Here is a 27832-nt window from a genome sequence, read left to right on the forward strand (position 1 = left end):
CCAAGGGGCAGCTTTGATCGGGCAGAGAGAAGAGCCAAGCCTAGCAAGCCGATAAAGGCTTTGGCCACAACCTACTTGCACAAATGCATTCAGAAGAAAAATTCTAATTTTCAGAGCAGCAAAGCTGAAACACTTTTATTTGAAACCCTCGGCAGAAGGGGAAGATTTGTATACTGCCGCGGGGTGGGAAAAGCACAGGGTCTGACCCTGGCTGCCTGCTGGGCTCCAAGTCTCCTGCTCTTCCACAGATGCCCCCTCCTCCCCAAGCCCTTGTATTTGGGTGGTATTTGCAAAAAGAAGAAAAAAAAGAAAAAAAAAAATCCAAAGAGATAAGTCCCAAAAGTTGTAGCAAGCCCACTGGTGCTAATGCCACACCGTTGCCCCATCCAGCCCAGCACAGCGAGGTCCCCCTTGGAGACCCCCAGACCTGCTCCACACCTGGCCTGGGCCCTGCCCGGTAGTTTTACACCTGCCTCGTTGAAGAGAAAGCCCCATCTCACACCCCAGAGCCTTTTCACATAAAAAATAGATTATATTTATTGATTAAAATAAGATACATGATTCAGGTGCAGCACCAGCTCTTCCACTGGGCAGCCACACACGCTGTACGCCGACAACATCCATAGGCACGAGACATGTACATTAATCATTTCTATATTTACACAGACAATTTCCTTGGTTACAGAGCAGCCTGCGATACACAAGTGTCAAGTTTTCATGTCCATCGTGTCCTGTGTCAGGTCTTCCTGGCTCGGCAGAGCCCCTCACATCTGGCCCCATCTCCGAACACCCCCTGCTCCCCTCGATAAAAGTGAAGAACTGCAAAAACCGTTTAATGCTGCTGTGATATCCCAGTCTCCTGGGAAATGAGGTCTTCACCACTGATTGCAAAGTGAATTGGGTGCTACGTGCCCCGCCAGCAAACCCACCAATGCCCAGTGCCAGGCTGGGGACAGGCCCTGTCACACAGCTGTCCCCCAGAATGTGGCCAGCCTTCTTGTGGAGTACTGACAGAGCTGGGGGCAAGCATCAGACATCCCCTGCTCCTCACAGCATGCCCTCCTCTGCCAAGGGTAACATTTCTGCACCCAAACCGAACCCCCAAGGGCCACGCCGGGGTCAGTACACAGCGATGGATGTGAATATTGCACTTTTCCTGTCCGTGGCATGCCCTGGAGCCCCCTCCAGGTGTTTGCTCTCTATCCCCACAGTGTCCTCCAGATGGACAATTTGACTTAAACCTTTGCTTTGCCCATGACCAAGCGATGCCGGAGCATGCTGAAACCTTCACCAGCACAGACCTGGAGGAGAGGAGGTGAGCCCCGAGATGCAGTGAGCAGGCGAGGGGCTGGAAAGGAGCAGCAACATGGCACAGACCCACCCCACACCTGGCCGTGGGTCCAGGTACCGGCATGGGGCACCCAAAGCAGAGCCACCAAAGGGGACACAGTGCAAGTCACTGAAATGCCACACATCGAGGAGGCAGGCTGCAGGGACACTGCTCTGCACAGCCTTCTCCCAGAAGCGGGTCAAACACCGAAAACAACCTCAAGCCTCACTCATCCTCCGTCAAAAATGGGAATGCAGCCCACCAGCGCTATATTCATACTCCTTTCCCACCACTGCCAGCAGCCTTTGCCCACCTCCAGGGAGACACGGCTGCAGTGGGATGCAGTGACAAAGGCTCTCCCAAGGAAGCCACCGCGCTGCCGGCGTTTGGGAGATGCTGCGTTACCGGGGAGGAGTTTGGCCCAGAGACGGGGTTGCAGAGGGGCGACTCAGCCAAAACCTTTTTGCACTGCTAGGAAAAGACATCCCATGGAGGATGCATTGGCTCTCCTGTCTTAAAAAAAAAAAAAAAAAAAAATCGAAATCCAGCAGAAAGTCAAGGAAACTCCAGGGAGGAAGCCAGGCTCACTGAGACGAAGGAAAGCTGCAGCGTAGCGGGGACTGTCCCCCCCAGGCATGCACCAGCCACGACACAAGAAGCAACGGGAGCACAGGGAGAAGCGGCAGAGAGCTGCATCCTACCAGAGGACAGGAGCCGGAGTGGAGGCAGAGGATGCAGAGGGAGTAGGACCAGGAGAGAAAGGGTAAAAAAAAAAAAATAAAATACTATGGTGTTTTTGTGTGTGGTTTGACATTCAGTATCGGCCTGCAGATGCAGCCGGAGCGTGCCAGGGCCAGCTCGGGCACTGTAAACAAGGCGATGTATTTTTCCGGCGTGCAGGCAGCACGCAGTGACCCCCAAGGACACCCCATCCCACGCAGGGAGAGGGCTCCCAGACAAAGGCGACGGGCTCAGACCCTCGTTACGGCAGAGCCCATTTGCCTCGGTTCTCTAATGCTTCCGAAAGCCACGCATTAGGTATGGGGGAAAAGAAGTGTCACAACTGAAAGCGTGGGCCAGGGTGCAGCAAACCCTCCCAGGCCAGGGAGGTGCCATGCCTGGTGCCCAGCTCCAGGCCCTGCTCAGCCCCCGAGGTGGCTGGAAACAGAGCCGGAGCACAGCAGGAGCCAATGCCCATGTCAGGGGATCCCACCGCGGGAGAGCTGGGGGGGGGCCCTGGGATGCTCCGCACCTCGCGCTCTGCTCGCCCTCCCCACAAGGCCGGGGTGAGGAGGCAGCTCCACGCTCTCCAACCTGAGCTGAGGTTTCTCTGTTGCTGTAAAAATAAAGTGCTGGGGCGGGGGGGGGGGGGGGGGGGTGTGGAAACTGGCACAAAAAAGAGCAGTCCCTGTTCCCCATCCTGACTGAAGGGATGGGGGAAATACGGAAAGGTTGAGATTTAAAAAAATAAAATAAAATCAAAATCTACATCCCCAGGATTCCTCACCTCGCAAAGTGACTATTTACACAGGTGCCGAGGGGGCTGTTTTACTCTATCACCTGGCCAAAATGCCCCCGAGGAAGGCACTGCCCCAGCCCCAGGCTGGATCCCACCTCCCCAGCTGGAGCCCAGCACAGGACCCTGCTGCAGCTGGAGAAGGGCGGCCACGATGATGGGCAGCCCCGTCCTCTCACAGACCAAACCCACCACGTTTCCCCAGAGGAGAGAGGAGACCGTCCCCAGCAGACCAGCAGCACCCAGTGTCTGTGTGTCCCCAGCACAGCATCCGGAGGGGCCAGCGGGGAAGGGGGACCGTCACTGCACCATGGCAGTGGTGGTGTTCACAACGGCAGCGGCAGGCGCTGCCAGCTCCACCAGCGCCTCATACGTCCCTACCACGAAGCCCACGAAGCCGAAGAGACTGATAGCGATGTCCTTGGCGATGATGAGGGGGTGTATGCCTTCTGCATAGTAGGTGGCGATCTCCAGCAGCGGGGGGAAGATGAGAGCCAGGGCGCTGCTGCTGACGGAGCCCACCAGCGAGATGACGATGTCCAGGCGCGGGATGAGGATGGCCAGCACACCTGGAGAAGGAGCAAACACGATGTCAGTGCTGCCAGCTCCCAGATGGCAGAGACCCTCCTCCCCTGCGTCAAAGCAAACAAAAACCCACCGCAAGGATGCCATCTGCTTGAATCATACCTCTGCCCTTTTCCCTGACACAAGAGCTTTGAAGACGCGGCTGCATCTTTTCCAGCAACTCCTCCCCAACAAGCAATTAAGCTGTTGCATCGAGTTAACGAAGCGCAGCACGCAAACCAAACCCTTTCTGTCGCCCTGGGCACCACCACAGTGAGCTCCAGGGCTGAGCAGGACCAGTGCCCCAGCAAACAGATGCTGCTGGCAGAAGAGCGGCTGCCGGCATCCCCGGCCCCCGCGTGAGAGCCAGCACTCCTGCTCTGCACACCTGGGGAGCCGTAAAGCCTCAGAAACCCCATAAAAGCAGGAGACGGGAGGAAAAAGCCATCTCCCCCCCACCCTGAATAAACCCATGTGGTTTGCATGCGTTTAGAGCTGCTCCAGCAGCAGAGTGCCCACAGCACAGCCCGGGGGAGAACATTTGTTAGATAAAAACTGCAGCCAAGGAAAATCCCCCTGGGAGACTTCTGACAGCTCACACTTAGCGGTGCAAAAGGTATTCCTGCTCCCCCTCCTCCTGCTCTGGGCCAGGGGAGGCTGGAGGGATGGTGCCTTCTCCTTCCAACCCGCCCACAGCCGCCACCACCTCTGGGCTCCTCTTGGGACACCACAGTGTCAGCATTTGGGGAGCAGATTTAAAATAAAGCATCAGCAAGGTCCCGTTTTGCAGCTGGGAGCAGTGCCCCTCGGCACGCTCACACACCGAGTGAGCTCCCCATCCGCAGCAGCCTCGGCACTCGAGAGCATCGCTGCTGCTTTTTGGTCAAACAAAGCCTGAGGAAAGGGCAACCAGAGCGTTCTCTGCAAACAAAGCAGACTTCAGCGCTTAATCAAAGTGACCAAGAGAAATAAATTGGTTTATTGCTTTGAATGCTCTGCTTAGACACAGGAGACACCTAGAACCGTGGCAGCTACAGCCTCGGTGGAGAAGGGGCATCTCGGGGCTCCTTACCGGAGGGTTTCTTTCACTGCCTGGCAATCACCTGCAGGCAAGAGAGGCTGTTGGAGCCTCCCTGAGCCAAAGGTCACCCACAGCACCGCAGGAGATGGAAAGCTTGGGAGATGGACAGCAGGCAGAGACACAAACAGGAGGTGCTCCTGCACATCGCCACCACTCCAGCCCTGCTGTCAGCTGGATAAGCCTCGAGACGAACTGTCCCCCTACCATGGGGCACAGCAGCAAAGGTCCCCGCTGAGCTGGCCTGGAGGAAGTTTATCCTGGGGCTCAGCCCTGCACAGAGCCAAAGATGTGCTCTGCCAGGTCTCTGCTGCGAGCAGCCTCCCTTGTCCAGCAGCCCATGGGGAAAGCAGAGCTGCCGACCTCTAACAGCATCCTCAGCCCATCCCACACCACTCTTTCGACTCAGAGTAAACAAAATTATTAACCCCCCCCCCCCTCTAAAACAAGCAGAACTGAAGCACCAGCTGCAGTCCTCAGCCTCCAGGGGCAACGGTCGTGCTTTCCGCAGGTATTAATTCAAAGGGTTTTTAAGTGTGCTGGTTTTGAAGTCTAAGCTTAAAAGACACCCATACACCAAACTGCATACTCTCTTTGGAAGCCAAAGCCATGATGCGGGCTTGTTCTGCAGGCACGCAATCATCTGATGAATATTCATGCAACCCCCCTAATTGCTTTTATCCTCACCAACAGCCACAGCAATCTCTTACAGGGAAAGGTAAGGGGCGGAGGTACAAAGGAACCAGCATCCTTCCACCAACACCTCTGCTGCCTCCCTACCCCGAAATGGGAGGGTACAATCACTGTCGGTGCCTAAAGCCATCCCATCACTCCAAGCCTTCGGTTCCCTGGCCAGGCACAGCCCAACGCCCTCCGGGAGAGGCTCCCATCCCGCAGGCAGGCTCCGAGCCCAACCACAGCACCGGGGTGGCTGGAGCACATGGTCCAGCATGGCAGGATTTCATCCCTGCACCGTCCCTCCAGCTGCAGGCGTCGAGGCAGACTGTGCTTCAGGAACAGAGCAGAGAGGAGACAGGGCTTTGCTCACCTCTGTTAATGCAGTGCTTCTGGCCCATCATTCGCAAGAGCCCAGAAACTGGCAGCACCCTGCTCTCAGCCAGCTCCACTGCCCTCGAGTTAGCACCATGCTCTTCTCAAACCCAAACCAAAGCCAGCTGGGACACGGGGCCAGGCTCCTGATGCTCAACTCTGGTGCATCAGCAGCATCAAGCCACGGAGAAAAGCTCTTTTTCAGCAGATGACGCCTGGGAGCTCAATCAAGCGTCTCGGCTGTGCTGACAACAGCAAGGATTTAGCCTTCAGGAATCAAAGCTAGCCAAAATCAGATAATCCTGCACCTGATTTGCTCCACACCTTTCCCAAAGGTCCACCAGGCTCGAGCCCAGCAGCCTGCTACACCAGAGCCTCACTGCAGGCACCAAACACTGTCAGGGAAAAGGGACCATTTGGGGCTGATCCAGCCAGACCTGCCCTGTGGCCACAGAGACGTTGAGGCTTTGGTTATGGGTCACGTGCTATTTTCAGTTGTCTTCTGCTGTGCTACACACTGCAATAAATGTGTGCATGTACAGGAACACCTCTTCCTTTGTGGCCAGCAACCCCTTTGCAGCCGTGCCCCTGTCGTGCAGGCACGAGGAGCTGGGCTGCACACTGCCTATGGAAAACAGCCTCCAGTCTGGGCTGCCCCGGCACTGGATCAGGAAGTGCTGGAAGTGTTTCATACAAAGCCTGATGGGACTTGATGGCCCTCAAAAGTGCCATCAGGGGGATCTCAGGCCCAAGGCTCCACGGGGATCTGCCACCTCCAAATGATGTGGGAAGTTTACTGCTCCTCTGCAGAGACCACCAGTCCCATACAGAGGTGGCAGAGGACCACTGCTGCTGCTCCTTGGAGGCCACCTTCAGCCACTGGCTTGCACCAGCAAGGTCCAGGAGAGTCCCTGCTGTGAGGGCTTTAGCAGCAGGGCCAGAGGCAACAAGGCGAGGGGCAAAGAGGCTCTCAGCACCACCAGCCCACAGTGGGAAGGAGGTGCCACGTCCTCACAGGGGAACTCAGACAGGCTGCTTTCTACTCACATGTCACACCAACCAGGGCCACCCTGAGGAGGAGGTTGACCAGCCAGCCCCAGCGCTCTGACACCCGGGCGACGAGGGGAGGGATGATGATCTCGGCGGGCACATAGAACTGCACAGCGTATGTGAAGAAAATCCCAAAGGAGAAGAGCAGTTTCACAGCTTGGTACAGCCTGCAAACGAGAAGAAGGAGACCCAGTGAGGCATGCTTTTGCTCCAGCCCCCATGGCATCAACGGCAGAAAGCAGAAGAGGAACACTCTGCCAAGAAGGACTTCTGTGTCCCGATGGTCTCCTCTCCTGAACACTCTCCTGGAAAATTAGGGGCGATGCATTCAATCCACAGAGACCTTTCTTGGGCAAGAGATAGCAAGGAGACAGCCCAACCTCCAAGCCATGGCAACACATGCCTCCACACCTAGTCAGAGGCTTTAGTCCTGACTTTGTATAAGGAATCATCAGGCCAGGAGTTGGGCCAGCAGCCTCTGAAGGGCTGCTTCCCCTTGGGAAAACTTGTGGGCACAGATACTGAAAGCTATTTAAAAAAAAAAAAAAAAAAAACCAACCAAAACCAACAAACCACTGTCCTGCTCCCAACTCATTCAAAGGCACAGGGAAAGCTGATGTGTCCTTGGCCAAGGGACCAGAAGCCTAACTTGTTCCTCGACAAGTTAAGGCATCTACCTACATTTCTAGATGCTCACGTGTGCAGCACTGTCCTTGGCTGCAGAAAGTAATGAGTCCTCCAGGTACCTCACTCCCTACAGAGGGATCCAGGCTCCGTACCACCCTCTCCAGTTGACTAGGCTGGACTCTGTAAGGTCTGCGGTGACACAAGGTGGCTTTCCTCATGATCACTCCACACAGACAACACCCAAATATCCAATAGCACTGGTACTGCCAGGAGCCTGCAATCCCAACTTTTGGCTGGTGACCCAGAATGAAGTTGCATCCATCACCCATCGTGGAGGTTCCTCACTTTGACCTTCACTAACGAAATCCAGCCTCTGAGCTGAAGGAAGAAAAAAAGCTCCTTTTCTCCTATTTGTAGCCATCTGGATTTCATTCTCCATCTTAAAACACGAGATGAAGAATACTTTTAAGGAGGCTTCTCAGCTGCAGCCATGAATATTTCACAGATTTTGATTACTGCTTGGCTTCTGAGTAGGGGGAAGAGGACAGCACTGCTGGGATAAGTCTGGGCTTACAAAGCAAATGCGATGGAAACGTCACCACCACCACCTGCAACTCTACCTCCTCCAAAAAAGAAAAAAGAGTAGCTATTTTTGGAATGCTGCAGAACGCATGTTTGGGGAGAAGACAGTTAAAAGAGCAGTTTGGGCTGAGCAGAAGGAAGGCAGAGCGCAGACAGGGTGCTAACAGCACCTTAGGCTCACCCCAAGTCAGATCTCACCACGCCCCAGATCCTACATTGATGCAGCAGTGGGGCAAGCGTGGCTGCAGGAGAGAGCCTGTGACCTTCCAGCCTCGTCTCTGTCCTGAGCTCCCTGACAGCAAAACAAGCCTCTCTTTTAGAGAGATAATATCTAGTTACATCACATGCGGTCCTACCTGTTCCCCAAGTCAAGACAGGCTGACCAAGCAGGAAACAGGGGTCCTGGCCATACCACTTGGATAAATATGAAGTGAATCAAAGCTGAGGAAGGTATCTGGCTCCTCCTGCCTTCTTATACCGCTTTACCTTCTTTGGGCCTAAGCCAGTATCCCTCTGTATGCTGACTCTCAACCTCCAGCTCCTACAACAACAGTCTCAAACCAGAGAAGTCCAAATATCCACGTGCAAGACAGCTTTGAACACTAGTGGCAGAGTCTGGTGGAGTCAAACACTTCCCACAATAGCAGAGGATGGAGCTGGGGATCACCTAAGCGAATGGGATGTTATGCAAGCCCATGGGACCAGACCAGATGTATTCGAGGTTGTGGCGAACATTAGCCTGAAACCACTTTATCATCTTTAAAAGAGCAGGGTGATCAGGGAGAGGTCCCACTGCCTGGGAAGAAGAATCATATTCACCTTCAAGAAGGATGAGGGAAGCTACAGGCTCATCAGGCTCACCTCGATCCCCAGAAAAGTATGAGCTAAATCCTCCTGGCATCCATTTCCAGGCACATGTTGGACAGGGTGAACTGCCAGCGGGGATTTTCCAAGGGGCAGTCATGGCAATATCCTCATGGGTGACCTGGATGAGCTCTCAGCAACCCAGAGCACGCTCTCAGCAAGTTTCCAACAAGACCGAACTGGAGGGAATGGCTGACACACCTTGGAGCAGAACCTAAACAACATGGTGGCACAGGCAAAGTTCAAATGCAAAATCCCACACATGGGAAGGGCTGGGGCCTGGCTTCCCATCTGGCCAGGAGAACGGGACCTGGAGGTCTTGGTGGGCAGCAAACTGAACATGAGCCAGCAGCAGGACCTTGCAGTGATTTAGGTCAAACACATAGCAGGCTGTGTTAGCAAAAGCATAGCCAGCAGGTTAAGGGTAGGGATTACTCCCCTGTTTGAGGCTTGTGAAGCTGCATCTTGAGTATTGTGTCCAGTCTTTGGACTCCCAGGACAGACATTGACCTACCAGAGCAAGCTGAGTGCAGGCTACTAGGATAGCTGGGGCTGGACCACAAGATATAAAGAGGAGAGGCTGCAAGACCTGGGCTTGGTCAGCATGAAGAGAACGTTAAGGGGGATGTTATTGCTGTCTTCAGCTACCTAATAGGAGGGCATGGAGAAGACAGAGACAGGCTCTTCTTGGAGTTGCACAGCAAAGAACCAGGGGCAATGGGACAGAGCTGCATCCCAAATGGGTAGTTAAGCACCAGAACAAGGGCCTGGGGAGGTGGGGAACCTCTGTCCTTACTGATATTCAAAATTTAAGTTGGCCCTGCTTTGAGCAGGTGGGTGGACCCGATGGTCTCATGATGCCCTCTCCAACCTAAATTATCCTGTGATTCCACAGGCAAACTAAAGACAAAGCTATCACAGAGTCCAGAGTGCGCCCACTCAGACACACGACTTGACTGCATAGTAGCCTTGAGCCACCTAACCCATGGCCTGCATATCTTATCATTGTATTTTCAGTTAAGTGATACTGTAAAGCCATAAAGTGCTCCATGGCAATCCATGATTCATACATGTTACTAAAAAGGGTACAGAAGAAGGCTGGGTACCAATCCTGTACAGGTCAAGAACTTGGACAACAAGCTCAAAGGGCATTTTAAATATCGAGAAGACGAAGAGCTCAAGCACTAGGCTTGACCCACAGAAAACACAGGTCCAGGCAAGGCCCTGGAGAGGCACTGCTCTGCCAAGCACAGCAACCACCTGCTTAACCCAAAGAGCCACACCAGGCCATCCCAACAAGCTGCAAGAAATGGCATACCCTCCTTTGATTGTAAGCTCTGTCATTACCTACCTCCAACTGGCCATACACAACCAAACATCTTCCCCCTCACTACAGCATTTCTTCACTCTTCAGATGGTGGGGTGAAGCAACCCTTCCGAGGATGCGAGGAGGGATTTCTGCATAGCAGTGTGGTATTTCGGAGGCCGTGGTTAGACCTGGGCACTGGGAACCGACGCACTCCTCATTTGAGGAAGCTGCGGTTATAGAGAAGTGAGGCTGGAAAAGTCCTTAGTCATCCTGTAACTCAACGATTCCCGACACGTTCATCGAATCTGTTCTAGAGACCTCCGGGCGATGGCTACAGCCAAGGAAGGATGCAGCATCTCCACCACAATCCTCACCTTGTCTCTCTCGCTGCAGGCAAAACCCATGACTCCTCACCCACAGCCCTTATGACCAGCTTCTGCAGCCCAACGCCTTTTACTGCTGAGGAGAAAACCCGCAGGCAAAGCAGGATGGGCAAAACACTAATTTCAAGAGCAAGTCTTCACCCATGACCTACAGTTTAATTCATGGGAATACAGCGGTCAAGGCTTTAGCCCAAGTATCCCAGCCCTTACTTTAGATAACCCATTTCCAAAGCCAATATTTACAGCCTCCATCGAATGCTCTGCCAGTAAGCAATATGCATGAACACCGAAGCTGTTTGCCTGTTGAGTCACAGTGACCATAGCACACCTTCCCCAGAAGCAGCCTGCGGGAGCCCTGCCACGCACCCAGGATTCCCCAGGTGCTGCTTCCAAAGGCCATTTCTCTTCTCACTATCTGAAAACCCCTACAGTTTTGGTTTTGTTTTGGTTTTGGTTTTTTTTTTTTTCAGAAAAGTACTTTGACAGAAAGCATGGATACCCCTAGAAACATGCATTTGAAATAGGATCTTTCTGTAGCCTAGCGAGTCACAGAAATCCCATTACCTCCTTCTAAAGGAACATCATCCTTTAGAGAAAACAAAGCTGAGATTTCCCGCAGAAGCCCCCGGGCAGCATTACAGGTCAGCAGATGTTACAGGCTGTGGCATGACCTGGTACCCTGCAGAGCCCAAGACCTGGATCTGACCTGCTTTCCACCTTCAGAAGCAGCAGCAGCAGCATTTCATCCCCTCCACACCTCACTTTAGCTTGCTGAGCTGATGGGATTCACACCTACTGTCCTTGGCATGGTGGGATTCAGATCTCCCTACAGCACAAGCATGTTTTTCCACCAGTCCCATCCCTCCTTGCTGAGAGCAGAGACCTGGCAGGGCTCCCAGCCCCTGCAGGGGACAAGGCAAGGCTCTCAGCAGGAGCAGGACCTTCTGCCACACCAACACCAGCATCCACCAGTTCAGGCACCACTCAGATCCGGCACAAATGGAAGTCCATGCACGCAAATTGAAAGAAAGCCACATAGCAATAATTAAAGCAAAACCAGGCTCTATGTTCGGGGTTTTTTTTTAAATCCTTGCTTTCTCCAGAGCCCCACTTTCTTCTAGCACTAGAAGGTCAGTATGTGGAAACCCACCAGTGACTGAAAATTTGAGTCCTGCCCAAATCCACTTCATTAGTGGGGAAGAGGCAGCAAGTCATGCTGCACAGTGTTGGGCGGCTGCTAAGAGCAGAGAGGATGGGCTGGGGAGGGGGAGAGGCACCCCCAGCTCCAATCCTCACTCTGGTCTTTTGCAGGATTTCAAGCCAGCAGAGACATCAAAGAGAAACTGCTGAACTTCAGAGTGCTCCTAGGCAAACCCTGTTGCCACAGGATGGTTTTCCAAGAAGCCTCGTGGCATCAAAGCCAGCCCTCAGCCCCAGCTCCGCACCAAGGCGCAGGAGATGCTGCCGTGTCGTCAGCACCTCTGCGGCGCGTAGAGCGGAGCTTCTCTCCACCTCGCCTGTCTGCACCACGTCCTGCCACACAGACATCCCAAAGCGGCGTGTCATAAGAAGCAACAGAGGTGGCTTTTTTCAGGGCTTTCTCAAATAATCCCAAGCAGAGCAAACTGGAAAAGGCATCTGTTCTCAATATTTGCATGCTCCACATTTCTTGTCCCAAAGGCAAGAGAAACTGCTTGCATTTCTCCTCTGGGGTGAGTACGGAGCCGTGACACTGAGCTCACCCCGAGGGACAGATCTGTATGCAGCCCAGCCAGCTGCTGCCACAGCCACCAGCGCTGGCAAGAGGAGAAATAACCCCTCCAGGTAAGCAGGTACAGGGTCAGGCCACATTTCTCCAGGGCTCCAGCCAGCAACCAGAGCCTCCCAAGAGGCCTCACCGGATCCCAGAGGAGGACAGACAGGTCTGGGGAGCTGCAGAGCTCAGCCCCCATGGGAAGGAAGGGGTATCCTCACGGCACCAGCGCTCACAGGCAAAGCGCCGGCTGGAGACAAGCCGCACCCAGGCACAACACAGAGCCCCGGAGTGGGAGTTTGAGCTCTGGGGCTGCAAACAAGGAACACAGCCCACGTGTGGAGACGTCACATCTCACCCCCTCTGGCAGCTCCCAGCTTTGGGTTTAGTTTTCCATGTACTTCATTTGGGGAAAGAGAATCAGTTTTTCAATTGTTCAACGACCTTCTGATATGGCTGCACAGGGGTTGCGTTCAACATCTGCCAGCCAGAGCACTGCTTAGCCCCAAAAAGACACAGCAAGGCTCCAAGAAAAAGGCAGGAGCTACACCTACCCAGGCATGAACCACCAGGGACCCTGGGGAAGCAGCCTGAGCTGCAGAGCCAAGATCAAGCTCAGACACGGCAGCAGTGAGCCTCACCACCCCATACATCAGACAACCCTTGACAAGATCCTTTGGACAGTTTGGCTATGGCACAGCTGATCCTTCCCCAAGCTCACCCAGATTAGTTCTCCTAAGGAACGACATCCCCCACTGTCCCCTCTCCTGCCTTCCTGGCCAGGACCCTCCTCCCTCGCCCCCCAGCCCCTCCGATCCCCGCGGGAACTCACCAGCAGTTGGGCAGGTTGAGCGTTATGCTGGCCTGAATGTCCGCCCCAAAGCGCAGGTACCCCAGGACGCTCAGGCTGATGTACAAGATGGTGACAATGGTCATCCCCACGTAGAGGATGACTGGGAACTGCCGGGGGTTCTTCATCTTGTTTTCCAGAGGTAGCACCTGGGAGAGGAGGAGGATGATGACAGAGCAGCAGGTTGCCCCCATTCCTCTATACCCCTCAGCCTCAGAAAGCAGGAGGGGCAGCCCCATGGCCAAGCAGAGACCCCCATGCCAGGGGATAGGATGGTCACATGTGGAGCCCAGAGAACCCAGCTGAGAAAGCCGCTGTACTGGAGATCTGATTTCTGTGCTCCCATTCGAGACCTTCACACTTGGCATGGCAAGTCCCCAGCAGGGTCACTCACGCCCTTGCCTTAACGAAGGGACCTGCTCCCTCCCCTTGGCAGGAGCTGTGCCCAATGGTGCTCGGCATCTTGGGGAGATGCCATCCGCCCCATACCTTGGTTGCATTACACTCTGCACCCCAAAACAGCACAGCCATGCCCGCTGGGACAGGCCCGTCATGAATACATTGTCTTATTTTCCCCAGCAGACCCTGGAAAGACCAAGGCACTTTCTCCTCTCCTATCAGGTTTGTCCAGACAGATTTCAACCAGGCAGGACAATAAAAAAGAAGGAAGGAAAGAGGCAAGTCCCTCACCTCTATACTACTAACACTTGCTTTCAAATATAGGACTTGAGCAAACATTTTTATAGCTGTCCTTGGGTGGCAGAGATTTCAAGAACAGACACAGTGGCAGGGCTGGTGAGGAGGCAAGACCAAAAAAGCTTTTATTTGCTTTCCCACCTCCAAGTCATGTGAGGAAGAGACTATTTGTGCCTCACTGCCAGCAAGAACCCTCTGCCCTGGGCAGAGCATTCGATCAACACTTCTCCTGTAATGGATTTGGCCCTCTCCAGCCCTGTGTTTACACAGCCAGCTTATATTAAGAGATGAAAACATTTTTTCCTCCTTTGAAGGGAGCTCCCGGAAACAACCCACAACATCTTAGCGAGCCATTAAGCTCTCCACCCACTCACCCAGCTTTTTTCACAGACACAGCCAGTCTATTTACACCATCCCGTGTGAGAGGCACATGCAAATCCAGCCCCACAGCAGGCTGGGGCCACGTGGCTGCCGAAGGGAGATCAATTTTTTTGTGTCATGTTTTTTGGCCTCCCACTTAGGCAGCTTCAGGATCCAGCCTCGTAACAAGACTCAGGACGATTCCTCGTCCACAGGTCAGCCAGCAGAGCCAAAGGCAGCTGCCAGTGCAATTCCCAGCAGAGCCCAATCTACTGCCAGATACAGCCACCTTCAAAGCAGCAACCAACCTCCTGAGGTTTGGAGCATGTGCTCCTCCAGCCTCAGATGGAAGCAACAGGCTTTGACCCAGGAGATAGCCTGGAGGCTAAAGCTAACAGCATCAGCCAGAACTTGGGCTACCGTCAGAGTTCATCTGCAAATACAGCTGCAACGCAGAGCAGGTGCTGCAGCAAGCCCGAGCATGGGCTGAGCCTCCCATGCAGGCAGCCTTGCTGCCACACGCCGAGACTTACCACCCCGATGCCTTCGAAAGCAAAGATCGCAGTGCCAAAAAACAGAGGGTAGGTCTTCCAGGCTGCTGCTAGAGGCAGGTCACTGGGATCAGGAATGTCCTGGAAAAAAGCCCACACAGAGTTCAGATGTGGGGAGGATGCGGAGGACCTGGCCCGCTCCCACCGCTCCCCGTCACAGCCCCACACTGCAGGGAAAGCCCTGCAGAGCAGAGGGTAACCGCCGTGCCCACGGGAGCGAGCAGCACCCCACGGCGTGCAAACACCCCACTGTCGAGCTCCCTCCACCTGCCAAAACAGGGGACATCACAGTACTGACAGAGTGGAGCCGTACGCACATACCCTGACAATGTACTGGTAGATCACAACGAGGCTGACAAGCATGGCCACGTTGGCCAGCATGGAGAAGATGGACAGGACCTTGAGATTCTGGATGAACGTGAGCAGTACCACAAAAGGCAGGAGGGAAAGCATGTATAGCCGGGAGTCCATGGTGGGGGTCATGGCCACCGTCCTGTTCGAGTTGCAGTCATTGGTGGTCCCGTTTGCTGCAGATACGACCTGGGGAAGCGTAGGAAGGCTTGATGAGCCCAATCACACGGGTCTGACAGATGTGGACTTCGGCAGCCCATCCTGGGTGGGTCAGGCTACTACCCCATCAGCTCACTTTCATACACAGCTAGTCGATTAAAATCAAAGCAACACAGGTTTTCAGGCAGTTTTGAAACAAATCCCTGTTACCTTGCTAGAGGCAGAGGTGGGACTAGCTACGGCATCTGAGCTGGGACAGCAAAACCTGCCCAAGCCCAGGCACACCGAGCACATGAACCCGGCAGCCCAGCACATCGAGGGCAGAGGCTGGTTTGTGCTGCCCACATGGCCAGCTGAGAAGAGAGGAAAGAAGCATTAAATGCCGTTTCCTCAAAGGTCCTTTTCCTCTTGCTGCATCACATTGCACTCAGCATCACGCATCCCTTCAGCTGCTCAGCACCCTGTTCCATGCAAGGGCATCTGGAAGCTACTGCTGGCTCCCAGTTTCGCTTTCCTCATGGGAAATCATCCTTTCCTTGGGGTCTTTCATCCCAAAGGCACTCCAGGCCACACGCTCACCTCTGGAGACAGTTCTGTCCCAGGAACCGGGTGGCTGAGCCATCCCTCTCAAGAGCATGGACATGCTGTGGATCACCGATATAACCACAACCAAGCTGGTTTGGGTACCAGATACTGTCTGGCCACTGCAGCAAAGGGCTGCATGAAAACTAATTTAACCTGCTCCGGAGCAAGTCCTGCCCCAGAGGAGAGGCTAAAGGGCTTTTGCGCGAATCAGCATCCTCCATAGGATGCACAGAGCCATGCACCTGTGGGGCAGTGCTCCTCTGAGCCCCAGCCTGCCCTGCCTCTCCATGGCTTGTTCCAAAGTCATTTTCCAAACCAAAGCTCTGCCCAGCACAGCGGCACCTCACCCAAGGTACCACCCGCACCATTGCTCCCCATCTAACATGCTATTCCCCACTGCAAAAAGAAACAAGCAACACTCCCCTCTCCCCATCCAAAAAATTCCAAAACTGAAGCCAAGGGGTTTCCCAGCTGTGGCCTAAAATGGGTTAGATTTGTAGGTTTTTGCAAACTTCCTTCGTAGCTTGAGCAAGCCTTCAGCCTCCGCTGTGAGGGGCCAAGCAGAAAAAAGCCCGCCTCGAAACGGCAGCAAGGGGCTGTTTGCAGGGAGCAGGGGGCCAGTGGCAGCCCGGCCCCATGCATGCGCCCTGCTCGCTCCTGCTCTCAAGACTGTTGGCATCGGATCACCGGTGTTCATCCGTTTACTCCTCCTGGCCATCCCACGGGGCAACACAAAGGGAGTCTCCTCAGCTGCTGCTCCCGGAGCAGAGGCAGAGCCCATCCATCCTCTGCCACCCACTGGCAGAGCCCCCTCGCTCCCCCGGGAACCACCTCTGAAGCTGACAGGCATCAGGGAAGGGCTGATGAAGGGCATGGCCGCAGTAGAAGCAACTGGACCACCACTGCAAGAGCGGAGCAGGAGCGCACAGGGGAGCAACGCTGAGTGGTGCCTGCGAGGCATTGAGCCAGTGGAGGCTGGGAACAGGGACTCATTATTCCCAGTTTCTTACAGCCAGGGTTTCTGTTTGTTTCCTCCTGATGCCTGGCAGGAGGAAACTCTTTCCCTAAAGATGTAATTAAGCTCCAGAGCCATGGGATGAGGCAAGAAACTGGAATGTAAACTGGTCCAGGAAAGGGAGAAGAGAGGTTCATGGCAGATCCTGGTACCCATACGTTACCACCTACACAGGGTATCAATAAACCAATTAACTGAGGTGGGCAGGACATCAAAGGCACAGTGCCTCTGCTGTCACCACTCTCCTGCCTTCCCTCCCTAGGAACGGCCCCGCTTCCCCTGGACGACACGGATGGCTCCAGCGCCTCTGCACAGGGAGGGAACTCACAGGGACTCTCAGACAAACCTACCCTGTTTGAACAGGAAAACCAGTCCTCCAAAATACCCAGACAGAGGAGCAGTACCTTCCTGAGCAGCATCAACTATGGAAAGCGGACCTTTGGTGGAGAACAAGGCCGTGACACAGGAGCTAAGAACAACCCAAGCACCTCCACCCGCACCTGATGAAGGAGGGAGCAAGTCTAACCTGTTTCAGATTGTCAGCCAGAAAGACGAAGTACACGCAGCAGAAACCCAACTGAGTGATGATCAGGAAAAGTCCCACTACACGCCTAGAAAAGAAAAAAAACCCGTTTGTTAGCCAGGCCATACAGAAATAAGAGCCCACTTGGGTTGCTTGGGGCTGCACTTGAACACTGCAGCGATGCTCCTCAACCCCCAGGGGTTGAGGTGTGCAGGTCAGAGCACGCCCAGGTAGCTTCTCCTTGATGGTCAGGGAAGAGGACCGCACCTCCATCTAACCTCGCAGACTTCAGGCTCTCTGATCTCCCCCTCCCATCCCCTCCATAGGGTCAGGACCAGCCTCAGGAGGAAAGTCACCCCCTTGGGTTTAGCAAGTCTGAATTGCCACAGCTGAAGACAAGGCTCCCCGGACGCAGGAACAGGTGGATGTTCCCAGCATCTGATGTGATCTGTATGCAACATTTCTACGATGTGATGTGGAACATCCACAGGGCTGGTAGCATCCCTGGGAGGAGCCGTTAGACATGCTCAGCGTCTAACAAGATGGGCCAGCACTGCAGTACATGTTATTTACCCCTTTGTTATGCTGCAGAGACTTAATTCTCCTGCCCTTTTAGTATAAGCCACATCTGGTTGGGGACAGGACTGGGTCAAAGATCTCAACATTACCCCCCAGGGGACATCGAGCGCAGTAACATTTTATGTTACTTGTGCTCATCTGCCAACACAGCTCAGAGACCAGACGGCTCTTCTGTCCCAGCTGCAGCACATGCTGGGCTTAAAGACGAGTCCCCTGCCTGAAGCTGAGGAACAGGTACCTTCCCCAGACGGCATGTGTCCGCAGCCATGCGCTGGGAGTGGACTCCAGCCCGTACATCACAGCACCCCCATAGTCCACAAACTGCTTCTGGAACCTGTTGAGAGAAGAGAGAGAGAAGGGACATCACATCAGCCCCGTCTGCTGGTTCCCAAGGCAAGCGATTACATTAACGGGAAGACATTTCCCATGAAGAAGCCCAGAAGCAGTTCCCGACTGAGGCTTCGACACAGGCAACTTGCTGCTGGGAGGCTTCAGAAAAACAACAGGGCTTGTTGGGAGGGAAGGAAGAGCCGCAGGAGCAGCAGTGCCGAGAAGGGGAGTTGCTCCTTACCTGTAGCAGAAGTGATGGGCACATTTCACCAGGATGCCCATGCAGTGTACAGCCACGATTCCCATCACCAGCAGGCTCAGAGGACCCAGCTGCAGGGGAAGAGAGGGGGAAGGCTGCACTCTGATGGCCAAAGGCAGAGCTGCACGATGAGTTTTACTTCCAAACAAAACCCCATGGGCTCAGTGAGCCAAAACACCGCTGGAGGCTGAACCTGAGCTCGGGCGCTGCTCCCAGGAACCAGCCCCCCAGGACCGAGTAACCCCAGCAATCATGCAAAAGAAGCAAGTTGGGGCAGTTTGGGCGTAGCAAAGTGCTTCCAGGATTGCTTTTCGAACTATCTTGCACATCACTTATAAAGGTGACAAAGTCATGGTCCGGACAAAGGAAGGAAGTTTTCTTTTTTAATTCTTTTTATCTTTCTATCTGAGCAACGGGAACGCTGCATTGCTGGGCGAGGAAACCCAGAGCAGAGCAGCGAGGTGCCCCCACCTCTCACATGGACGGTGGTCGCTGGGGCATGATACAGACACCGAGGAGCTGAGCGTTGGGACAGAAGCTGGAGGGAGATGTGACAACGGCCAGGGGCTGCTGTTTGACCACCAAGCGCGACCTCAGCCCTCAGGCAGCAAAGCGGCATCACATCCACTGATCTCAACACGGCCAGAGCTGTGAGGCTGGGCCAGCCCACGTGAAAGCCCACAGAGGGAAGCACGCTGCCATCTCCCATCACCAGCCTTAACCGCTGACCGATGTGGCTCATTACACGCATGCTGCGCTCGTGGGACCCTCAGGAGGCACACAGCATGCTCAGCACAGAACGTCTGGGACAAACGAAAGTGGAGGTCATGCTGAACCTGCCACCCACAGGACCAGGGAGAGGAGATGCCACCCAAGCAGAGTGTTTTCGGAGAAGGGGCTGATGCCCCAGGGGCTAGGGAGGTAACACCCAGCTGGGTGAGGAGGCAGGGAACTGGTGCCCTGCCTGACGCCAGCAGAAGAAACTACAGCCCCGACTCACACGCTGAATTCAAGACCAGCCAGCACAACGCAGGAGTGACAAGGACAGTCTCAGCAGCAAACGGAGCGAGCCCCAGAGCCCAAGGCGCAAAAGCTCACAAGCTGCTGAGCACCAAGAAGCATCTTGGCAGGGAGACAAGCTGCATCACCCCAAGGCTGCTCTGCCCCATGGGCAGCAGGGGGGTGAGAGCCACCTTACCAGGATGCCGGCATTCTTCACAGCCAGAGGCAGCCCCAGCAGCCCCGTGCCAATATTCCCCTTCAAGAGGTGGATCAGGGTCTGGTACCACCTGAGGGAGAGAAGATGCAGAGACGACCATCAGCAGCTGTCTGCACCCAGACCACGCGGAGTCTCAGCCCTCAGCTCATCCTGCTCAGGGTCCAGGTGCTGCTCTGAACTGCAGTGGCAAACGCACATGGAGGTCCGGATCCTGTCCCCTGAACCCAGCTCAGCCCAGTGGGACCGAGGAAGGACTGGAGGCAAAGACTCAACAAACAGATTTTGGGTGAGCATTTACAGAACCAGCTTCAAGGCAAAACCCAGCACAAGCACAGCTCAGCACCAAGGGGCTGCACAAGAAGAAAGTCTCTGAGTTGAAGGGATCGGTCTCCCTCAGGCAGAGACAGCGTCCTCTGCCCCCCTGGGTGAACAAGGCAGGAGGAAGCCCCCAGGGCATGGCTGCAACATGCCCACGTATCTTCTGAAGCTGGACACACTGTTTGCTCACCACAGCTCCCCATCGAACCTAGCTGGAGCAGGTGAATATTGGGAGAAGCATCAAACACTGCCCGCTGCTGGCGAGCCCAGCTTCACCAGAGAGCAGAGAGCCACGCTGGGGCAGCTGCTCACTTGGTGCCAGCACCTCACAGAGGCAGGACCACAGCTCTGCCCTCACCACCCCCAGGAGGAATTCCCCATAAAACCACAGCTGCACCATCCTCCAGCAAAGCCAACAGGCAGCAGGGAGCCACCGTTACCTCCTCCACCCTCCCCAGGTGCTGGGCCAGCCCAGGAGGGAGGGAAGCGTCACTCACGTTGTCCCGTTGGTCTCCCCAAAGCGCTGGTAGGACTCGGGGTGGGCAAAGCCATTCATCCCGCCGGGCGGGCTCCCCTCCGGCGTGACATCCGTGGAGCTGTAGTCGTTGTAGTCCTCGCTGCGGAGGCGCTGGGTGGACATGGTCCCTGTGGAGGGAGCAGCGTTAGGGGTGCCCAGCTCGACAGCCCCATTCTCAGGCTCCTTGGGGTCAGCCATTGTGCCGAGAGACCGACTTGTACTGCCGGATGGAGCAAGGTCTCCTCCAGGGCTTTTATACAGCAACGCACTCCCGCCCAAGGTCAAAGGTGCACAGCACATTCCCATCAGCTCTCCTTGCGGGCTCATGCCCCCGTTTCGGGCACACCCAGGCAGGACGGGCTCGGGATCCTGCAGGCAGAGCCTGGATGCGACCTGCTTCATGCCAGGCGAGGGACCCATGCAACCCTGCTCAGGGGTGGCGAGCGTGGCACCGCAGCCACACACTGGCAGTGTCCCCTGCCCCGGTGCTCAGGACTGGGGCTGTCAAAAGGACGGCCAGGAAAGAGCAACCGCTTTTAACCCACAGTTTGCTGCAAGGGAATGGCTTGCTCTTGCCAGGGAAGGGAAAGTTTCCTAACTTCTCTTTTTTTCCTTCTTTTTTTTTTTTTTTTAAATTGAAGACTTTTAATAAAGAGAATAAGAAAAAATGATTGTGCTCCATCAGGCGGGAGCACAGCCCACATGCTGACAGCAAACCGGCCACCCCAAAGGTTTCACAGCCACAGAGGTGCCTATGGGATTAAGGGGCTTCCCAGGATGAGGCAGCTGCACAACCCAGAGCTCATGCTCCAGCAAAAACCCCAGCACGGTCCCTGCAAGCCAGGAGCACTGGCACAAGCCCTCACCAAGGTGTCCTGGTTTCAGCTGGGATAGAGTTAATTTTCTTCCTCATAGTTGGTATAGTGCTGTGTTTTGGATTTAGGATGAGAATAATGTCGATAACACACTGATGTTTCAGTTGTTGCTGAGCAGTGCTTACACCAGTCAAGGACTTTTCAGCTTCCCACGCTCTGCCAGCGAGAAGCTGGGAGGGGGCACAGCCAGGACAGCTGACCCAGACTGGCCAAAGGGCTATGCCGTACCGTATGGCGTCATGCTCAGCATATAAACTGGGGGAGTTGGCCAGGGAGTGGCGATCGCTGCTCAGGGAGAGGCTGGGCGCCAGTGAGCAATTGCATTGTGCATTGCTTGCTTTGTATATTCTTTTATCATTATTATTATCATTATTATTATTATTATTACTTTCCCTTCCTTTTCTGTGCTATTAAACTGTCTTTATCTCAACCCACAAATTTTACTTTTTTTCCCCCCCCAATTCTCTCCCCATCCCGCTGGCAGCAGGGGAGTGAGCCAACGGCTGCGTGGTGTTCAGCTGCCTGCTGGCTTAAATCACAACAGTCCTTTTGGCACCCAACGTGGGGCACAGAGGGTTGAGATAACGACAGATCTGCCCAGAGCATGTTAAGGCAAATCTGTTACAAGCATTCATTATACTGGTTTAATAGTCGCTGGTGATAATGTTGATTTATTTGCTCTCAAAGTTGTGCTATGTAATACCTTACTTGCAGTAATGTTCCCCGTTTATCACTATCAAGGTTATCATTTTGCTGCACTGTGTAACACTGGTTTATGATATGATAAAATTATTGGTCGTGAGACTAATCTGGTATTTGTACTCAGCATTGCCATCATCTCCGTACCTCGGGAGCCACCTCTTGGAAACTATTAATAATTACACTCTTTACGTTTTCTCCTTGGAGAACCAATCTATGGGGGATACGAGAGGGGGACACTTTCTCCCATTCCTTCACCTTCCCTTTCTCCTTCAGGCTAGTTACAACAGCTCTTGAGAATTTTCAATATTCTTGGGATGTTCAAACCAGCATGTTCCTATTGCTATGTCTCCTGAATGTGGCTCAGGTCTTGTTTAGGGTTAAACAACTATTTAAGAATACCAGCCAGAGATCTACCCTCACAACAGGCACTGCGTCTACTCAAACCCCCATGACAGGCACTGCAGCTGAACCAGAGAAGCAACCCGTGCCAGTATCAGTCGCCTCTATGCACAAGAAGAAATACACAATAAAATCAGCTCGTTTAGTAAGGGATGAAGATGAACCAGGGCCATCATGAGAACAGGAGGAGGAAGAGGCAGAACCCATAAATGAGATGGTAACCACTCAATCCCTATCCCTGAGTGAGCTGCGAGATATGCAAAAAGATTTTGGCCGTCATCCAGGCGAGCACATTGTCACCTGGCTGCTCCGATGCTGGGATAACAGGGCCAGTGGCCTGGAATTAGAGGGTAGGGAAGCCAAGCAGCTGGGATCCCTTTCTAGGGAAGGGGGCATTGACAAAGAGATTGGAGAAGGGACACAAGTCTTCAGCCTCTGGAGGCAACTCCTGTCAGGCGTGAAGGAAAGGTATCCCTGCAAGGACGATGTTATATGTCACCCAGGCAAGTGGACCACCATGGAGAGAGATATCCAGTACCTGAGGGAATTAGCCGTGCTGGAGGTGATTTATGGCAACCTGAACAACAAGCAGTTATCCAGAGATCCAGACGAACTCAGGTGCACACGATCCATGTGGCGGAAGTTTGTACGGAGCGCACCATCATCGTATGCCAACTCATTGGCAGTAATGACCTGGAAAAACAGAGAGGAACAAACAGTGGATGAACTGGCTGGCCAGCTCCAGCAATATGAAGAAAGTCTCTCTTCCTCCCTACTGGCCTGCATCTCAGCTGTGGAAAAACTGCCCGGAAAACTGTCCTGGGAGTTCCAGCATCTCAAAGAGGATATGTCCTACTCCCCACCCGTATGGACCAGTATCTCAGCCATTAGGAGTAAGAATCCCTCTGCTCAAGAGAGAGAGGATATAGTGGGTACACACCACGGGCCACCCTGTGGTTTTACCTGCGTGGACATGAGGAAGCGGGATAGAAAACCTACCTCGACCCTAGAGGAACGGGTGTGCGAGTTACAAGGAAAAACAATCACAAAAGGGGGTTCTCCCAGGAAAACTGCGGTTCCAGTTTCCAGTGGGCAGTTCCCCAGACAGAGCAGAAGGGCTGATTTTACTTCCGATCTTAATAAAGGGACTCCTGATTCGCATTTACAAGGAGTAACGAATGCTATGACCAGGACTAGAGGGGCCCTGCCTCCAGCTGGTTGGGGGAAAGGGACAACCAGGTTTACTGGACTGTATGGATTCGATGGCCTGGCACATCGGACACGCAGGAGTATAAGGCTCTAGTGGACACCGGTGCACAGTGTACCCTCATGCCATCAAGCTATAAAGGGGCAGAACCCATCTGTATTTATGGAGTGACAGGGGGACCCCAACTAACTATTGGAGGCTGAACTGAGCCTAACTGGGAACGAGTGGCAGAAGCACCCCGTTATGACTGGCCCAGAGGCTCCATGCATCCTTGGCATAGACTACCTCAGGAGAGGGTATTTCAAGGACCTAAAAGGGTATTGGGGGGCTTTTGGTACAGCTGCCTTGGAGATGGAGGAAATTAAACAAGTGTCTCCCCTGCCTGGTCTCTCGAAGGACCCTTCTGTTGTGGGGTTGCTGAGGGTCGAGGAACAAGAGGTGCCGATCACCCCCACAACAGTGCACTGGCGGCAATACTGCACCAACCGAGACTCCCCGATTCCCATCCATAACCTGATTCATCGACTGGAGAGCCAAGAGGTGATCAGCAAGACTCGCTCACCCTTTAACAGGGCCATATGGCCAGCAAGAAGCCGGGAAGGGGCACAGCCAGGACAGCTGACCCAGACTGGCCGAAGGGCTATTCCACACCACATCACATCATGCTCAGTATAGAAACTGGGGGGAGTTGGCCGGTGGGTGGCAACTGCTGCTCAGGGAGGGGCTGGGCATCGGTCAGCAGATGCTGAGCAATTGCATTGTTCATCACTTATTTTGTAAATTCTTTTATCATTATTATTACTATTACTTTCCCTTCCTTTCCTGTCCTATTAAACTGTCTTTATCTCAGCCCACGAATTTTACTTCTTTTTTTTCCCCAATTTTCTCCCCCATCCCACTGGCAGGGAGGGGGGAGCGAGCGAACAGCTGTGTGGTGTTTAGCTGTCTGCCGGGTTAAACCGCCACACAAGGAAGGACACAAGCCTCCTGCCTTCGGCTGGAAAGCAGTCAGTTGGTTTAATTCCCACACATGCCCTGAAGAGCTTCTGCTGCTTCTGCACAGCCCGCTGCTCCCCTCCCCAAAAAACCACTTTGCTTCCTCCAGGCCCCCCAGCTGCACCCAGCCCCCCGAATGCCTGCCGGGAAGGAGCACCAAAGGCAGGGAAATTATCAGGCTCCTGCCACACAGCCTGGAGACTCAGTCCCTGTCCCAAGGCTCCTCGGGGGTGTCGTGCCCCAGGCATCACCCCCACGCCAGCAGTCCTGGTCCTCCCCATCCCGTCCCCCGGCGCTGGTGGGGAGGCGGGCTGGGGCCGAGCGGAAGCAGCAGAGAAATATCGCGACCGCAAACGGGCTCGTTTCCTGCCAGAAGGCTCCCTGGGTGCCCATCGGGTCACGCGAGCGCCTGCAGGATGCAGCCCCGGCACAGACCTAACCATTTGGCAGTGCAGGGAGAGCTCAGCCCAGGCTGCTCAGGTCCTGCTCCATCCCCAGAGCCCCCAGGCATTTCCCCCCATCCCCAGCACTGCTCCCTGCAACGTGCAAAAACAAGCCAAGAGCTGCAATCACTGGGAGGGTCCAGCCTTGCGACCAGAAGGGAAGCAGGGAGCAAGTGACTTTGCTCGACTCTGGATGCTTGCTCAAGATCCCGGCTGCTCGGGAGCAGTTACCCAGGCCGCAACAACGCTGCTTTATTTCCTGCAGCACCAGGCAACACTGGTAGCAGAAAGCAGGGCTGGTCCATCCCATGCAATACCAGTCTCCAGAGCAGCGGCAAGCCCAGCTCAAGCAAGCCGGGATGCAGCCAGGCTCTCCAGAGCTGAAGGCAGCACATGCATCACTCCTGCCCAGCCTCCTGCCTCGCAGCCAGACCACGCAATCATGCCCTGAACTGGCTCCGCCACAGGCAGGGCAATGTGGCGAGGCAGGGACCGGGAAGAGTGGCAGCTTTAGTTTACACAAGGAAAGCGTTAGAAGCTATTTGTCATCGGTGACGGGCCAGAGGGGCAGGGGAGAGACGTGGGAGGCTTTGCCAAGCACCAAGGGCTGGTAGTGGGCCGGGACAGCAGGCAGAGGGGGTGCCAGGGTTGGGTCAGGCATGGATACCCCTCCCCAAAGATGGCCTGCACTTTATCTAAATACCCAACAGCCACCTCCTCCAGATAAAACACAACACAGTTACATCAGTCTGCCTGATCACTCCCCGTGATTTTTTTTTTTTCCCCCCAAGCAGGCCTGGCTGCTTTTTGCTTTGAAGAGCCAGGAAAATGTGCTCATCGTGACTTGCCTTCTTTGTGTCTGGATTAAAGGTTGCATAGCAGCAGGGAGCGAGCACTCAACTCCCCCACAATCAACCAACTCCCCCACAATCAACAAGAAGAAGCTGCAAAACTTGTCTCATCCACAGAATGAATATTTCAAAGTGAAGCAAAACCCCACTACATCATTTCCTCATCATTACAAAGAGCAAAGACAGGAACAGCCACATTCGGGTTCCACTTTAAACCCGACTCCTCGGCCACTTTCATGTGCATTTCAACCCCCCGCGCACACACACATGAGCAGTTTCATCGTGGTGAGCGAAGCGCCTAGGGAAGCTAGACGGGGGGGGGGGGGGGGGGGGGGGGTGTGACAGCAGTTTGTCCCTTAGAGTGACAACCCCACGCCAGAAGTCAAAAGCAAGATGCAACTTGCTGCTGACCCTGACAGCTCTCCCCAGCTGAGCAGGGGCTGCGTGCAGAACGAGCAACACAAAATCTTCCGGAAAAGTGAGCTGCACAGCAAAATTCACTGCCACTTTCCATCACGCGTGTTGAATCCTTTATTTCCAAAGTGCTGCTTGTAACCCAACTCAGCGTGACACAAGGGAGAGCCGGCGCTGCCAGAGCCCTCTCCCACCTGGCCCCACTGCAGGGAGGCTGCAGCCAAGCCCCTTCCCCAGGCCGCCATTCCCACGCCGGCACAACACCTCCCAGACATGACGGCAACACCCACAGCATCGCTCCTCTCGTCCCTGTGTGACCCGGTGCTCCCGCAGCCCCAGAGTCATCTCCAGACTCATCTTACCAGCACTTCACAGCATGGCCTCGTCCCCCCAGCCCAGCTTCTCCCCACAGGGAGGCTGCTCGGCGCAAACCCCCCTAGTCCCTGCAGCTCCTGCCCCGGCCACGCTGGGCTGCCCCACTCCCCCTCCACCCCGCACCCCCACACAGCAGCACGGCTGCACCCCACAGAGCGCGGGGCTCCCTGTGCCCTCCAGCTCACCCTCCCCGCAGTGCCACACAGCACCCCGCACCCTGACCAGCGCCTCACGCCCTGGTGCACACTGCGGGGGGCTGTGCCCCCCCCACTGCATGGCACCCCCAGACACTCCACAGGGCGCTACCAGCACGCACCCCAGGGTGCCCATGCAGGGTCTAGGCAGACCCAAACACTCATGTGGGCTCTGGGCACCCTGAGGTGCTGCTGCAGGCTGCCAGAACCCCCAGGGACCTCCGGGCACCCCTGCAAACTGCCAGCACCCCCCTGCACCCACTCAGGCTCTGAGTATCCACACACACACACACACGTGGCCATGTATACAGGCTACCGGCACCCCCAAGCTCCCATGAGCACCTGTGCGGGCTGCCAGCAGGCTTCTGCACCCCCGAGCACCCACGCCTGATGCCAGCACCCCCATGGACCTCTGCGCACCCATGCAAGCCGCCAGCACCCCCCAGGCTCTGAGCACCCCGCTACACACCCAACCACGTATAAGGTCTGTCAGCGACCCCCTGAGTCCTGTCAGCGTGCCCAAGCTCCCCTGAGCACCCACGCCGGCTGCCAGCTCGCTCCTGCACCCCTGAGCACCCACGCCGGCTGCCAGCACCCCCGGGACCCCGCGCACCCATGCGGGTTGCCGACCCCTCCCCATCCCTCGGCACCCCCGCGCATCCCTGAGCACCCCCGCATGCTGACAGCCGGCTGACAGCCCCCTCAGCACCCCTCCGGGTCTCCAGCGTCCCCGGTCCCGGTCCCGGTCCCGGTCCCGGTCCCGGTCCCGGCACCCCCGGCCCCGCACCTCGCCGCCGGACCCACTCCTCCGGCCGCGCCGTCACGTGACAGCCGGCTCAGCTGACAGCGGCTCCCGCGCCTGCGCACGGAGAGCGGTGAAGGCGCGGGGCGGGGCGAAGCGCAGTGGGGCGGGGCCAAGAGGGGTTGGGCGGGGCCTGCGGAGGGGTGGGGCGAGGCT

General features: G+C 55.2%; 1 protein-coding gene across 1 annotated transcript; it reads right to left on the minus strand.

The window, feature by feature from the left end:
* Positions 1-553: 553 nt before the first annotated feature.
* LOC104014209 (proton-coupled amino acid transporter 1) lies at positions 554-27724 on the minus strand. Its single transcript, XM_087753879.1, has 12 exons — positions 27662-27724; positions 22933-23087; positions 20399-20546; positions 19563-19653; positions 18347-18435; positions 18014-18109; positions 17200-17284; positions 14885-15103; positions 14546-14644; positions 12939-13105; positions 6586-6755; positions 554-3415 (listed from the first exon to the last, which is right to left on the minus strand). Exons 3-12 carry the CDS (start codon positions 20539-20541, stop codon positions 3147-3149), a joined length of 1428 nt encoding a protein of 475 aa, XP_087610005.1. The 5' UTR covers positions 20542-20546; positions 22933-23087; positions 27662-27724; the 3' UTR covers positions 554-3146.
* Between the last annotated feature and the right edge of the window lie 108 nt (positions 27725-27832).

The sequence above is a fragment of the Nipponia nippon genome, unplaced genomic scaffold (genome assembly GCF_047370975.1).
Source record: "Nipponia nippon isolate SJK-2023a ecotype South Korea unplaced genomic scaffold, ASM4737097v1 scaffold_17, whole genome shotgun sequence".
In the NCBI taxonomy this organism is placed as follows: Eukaryota; Metazoa; Chordata; class Aves; order Pelecaniformes; family Threskiornithidae; genus Nipponia; species Nipponia nippon.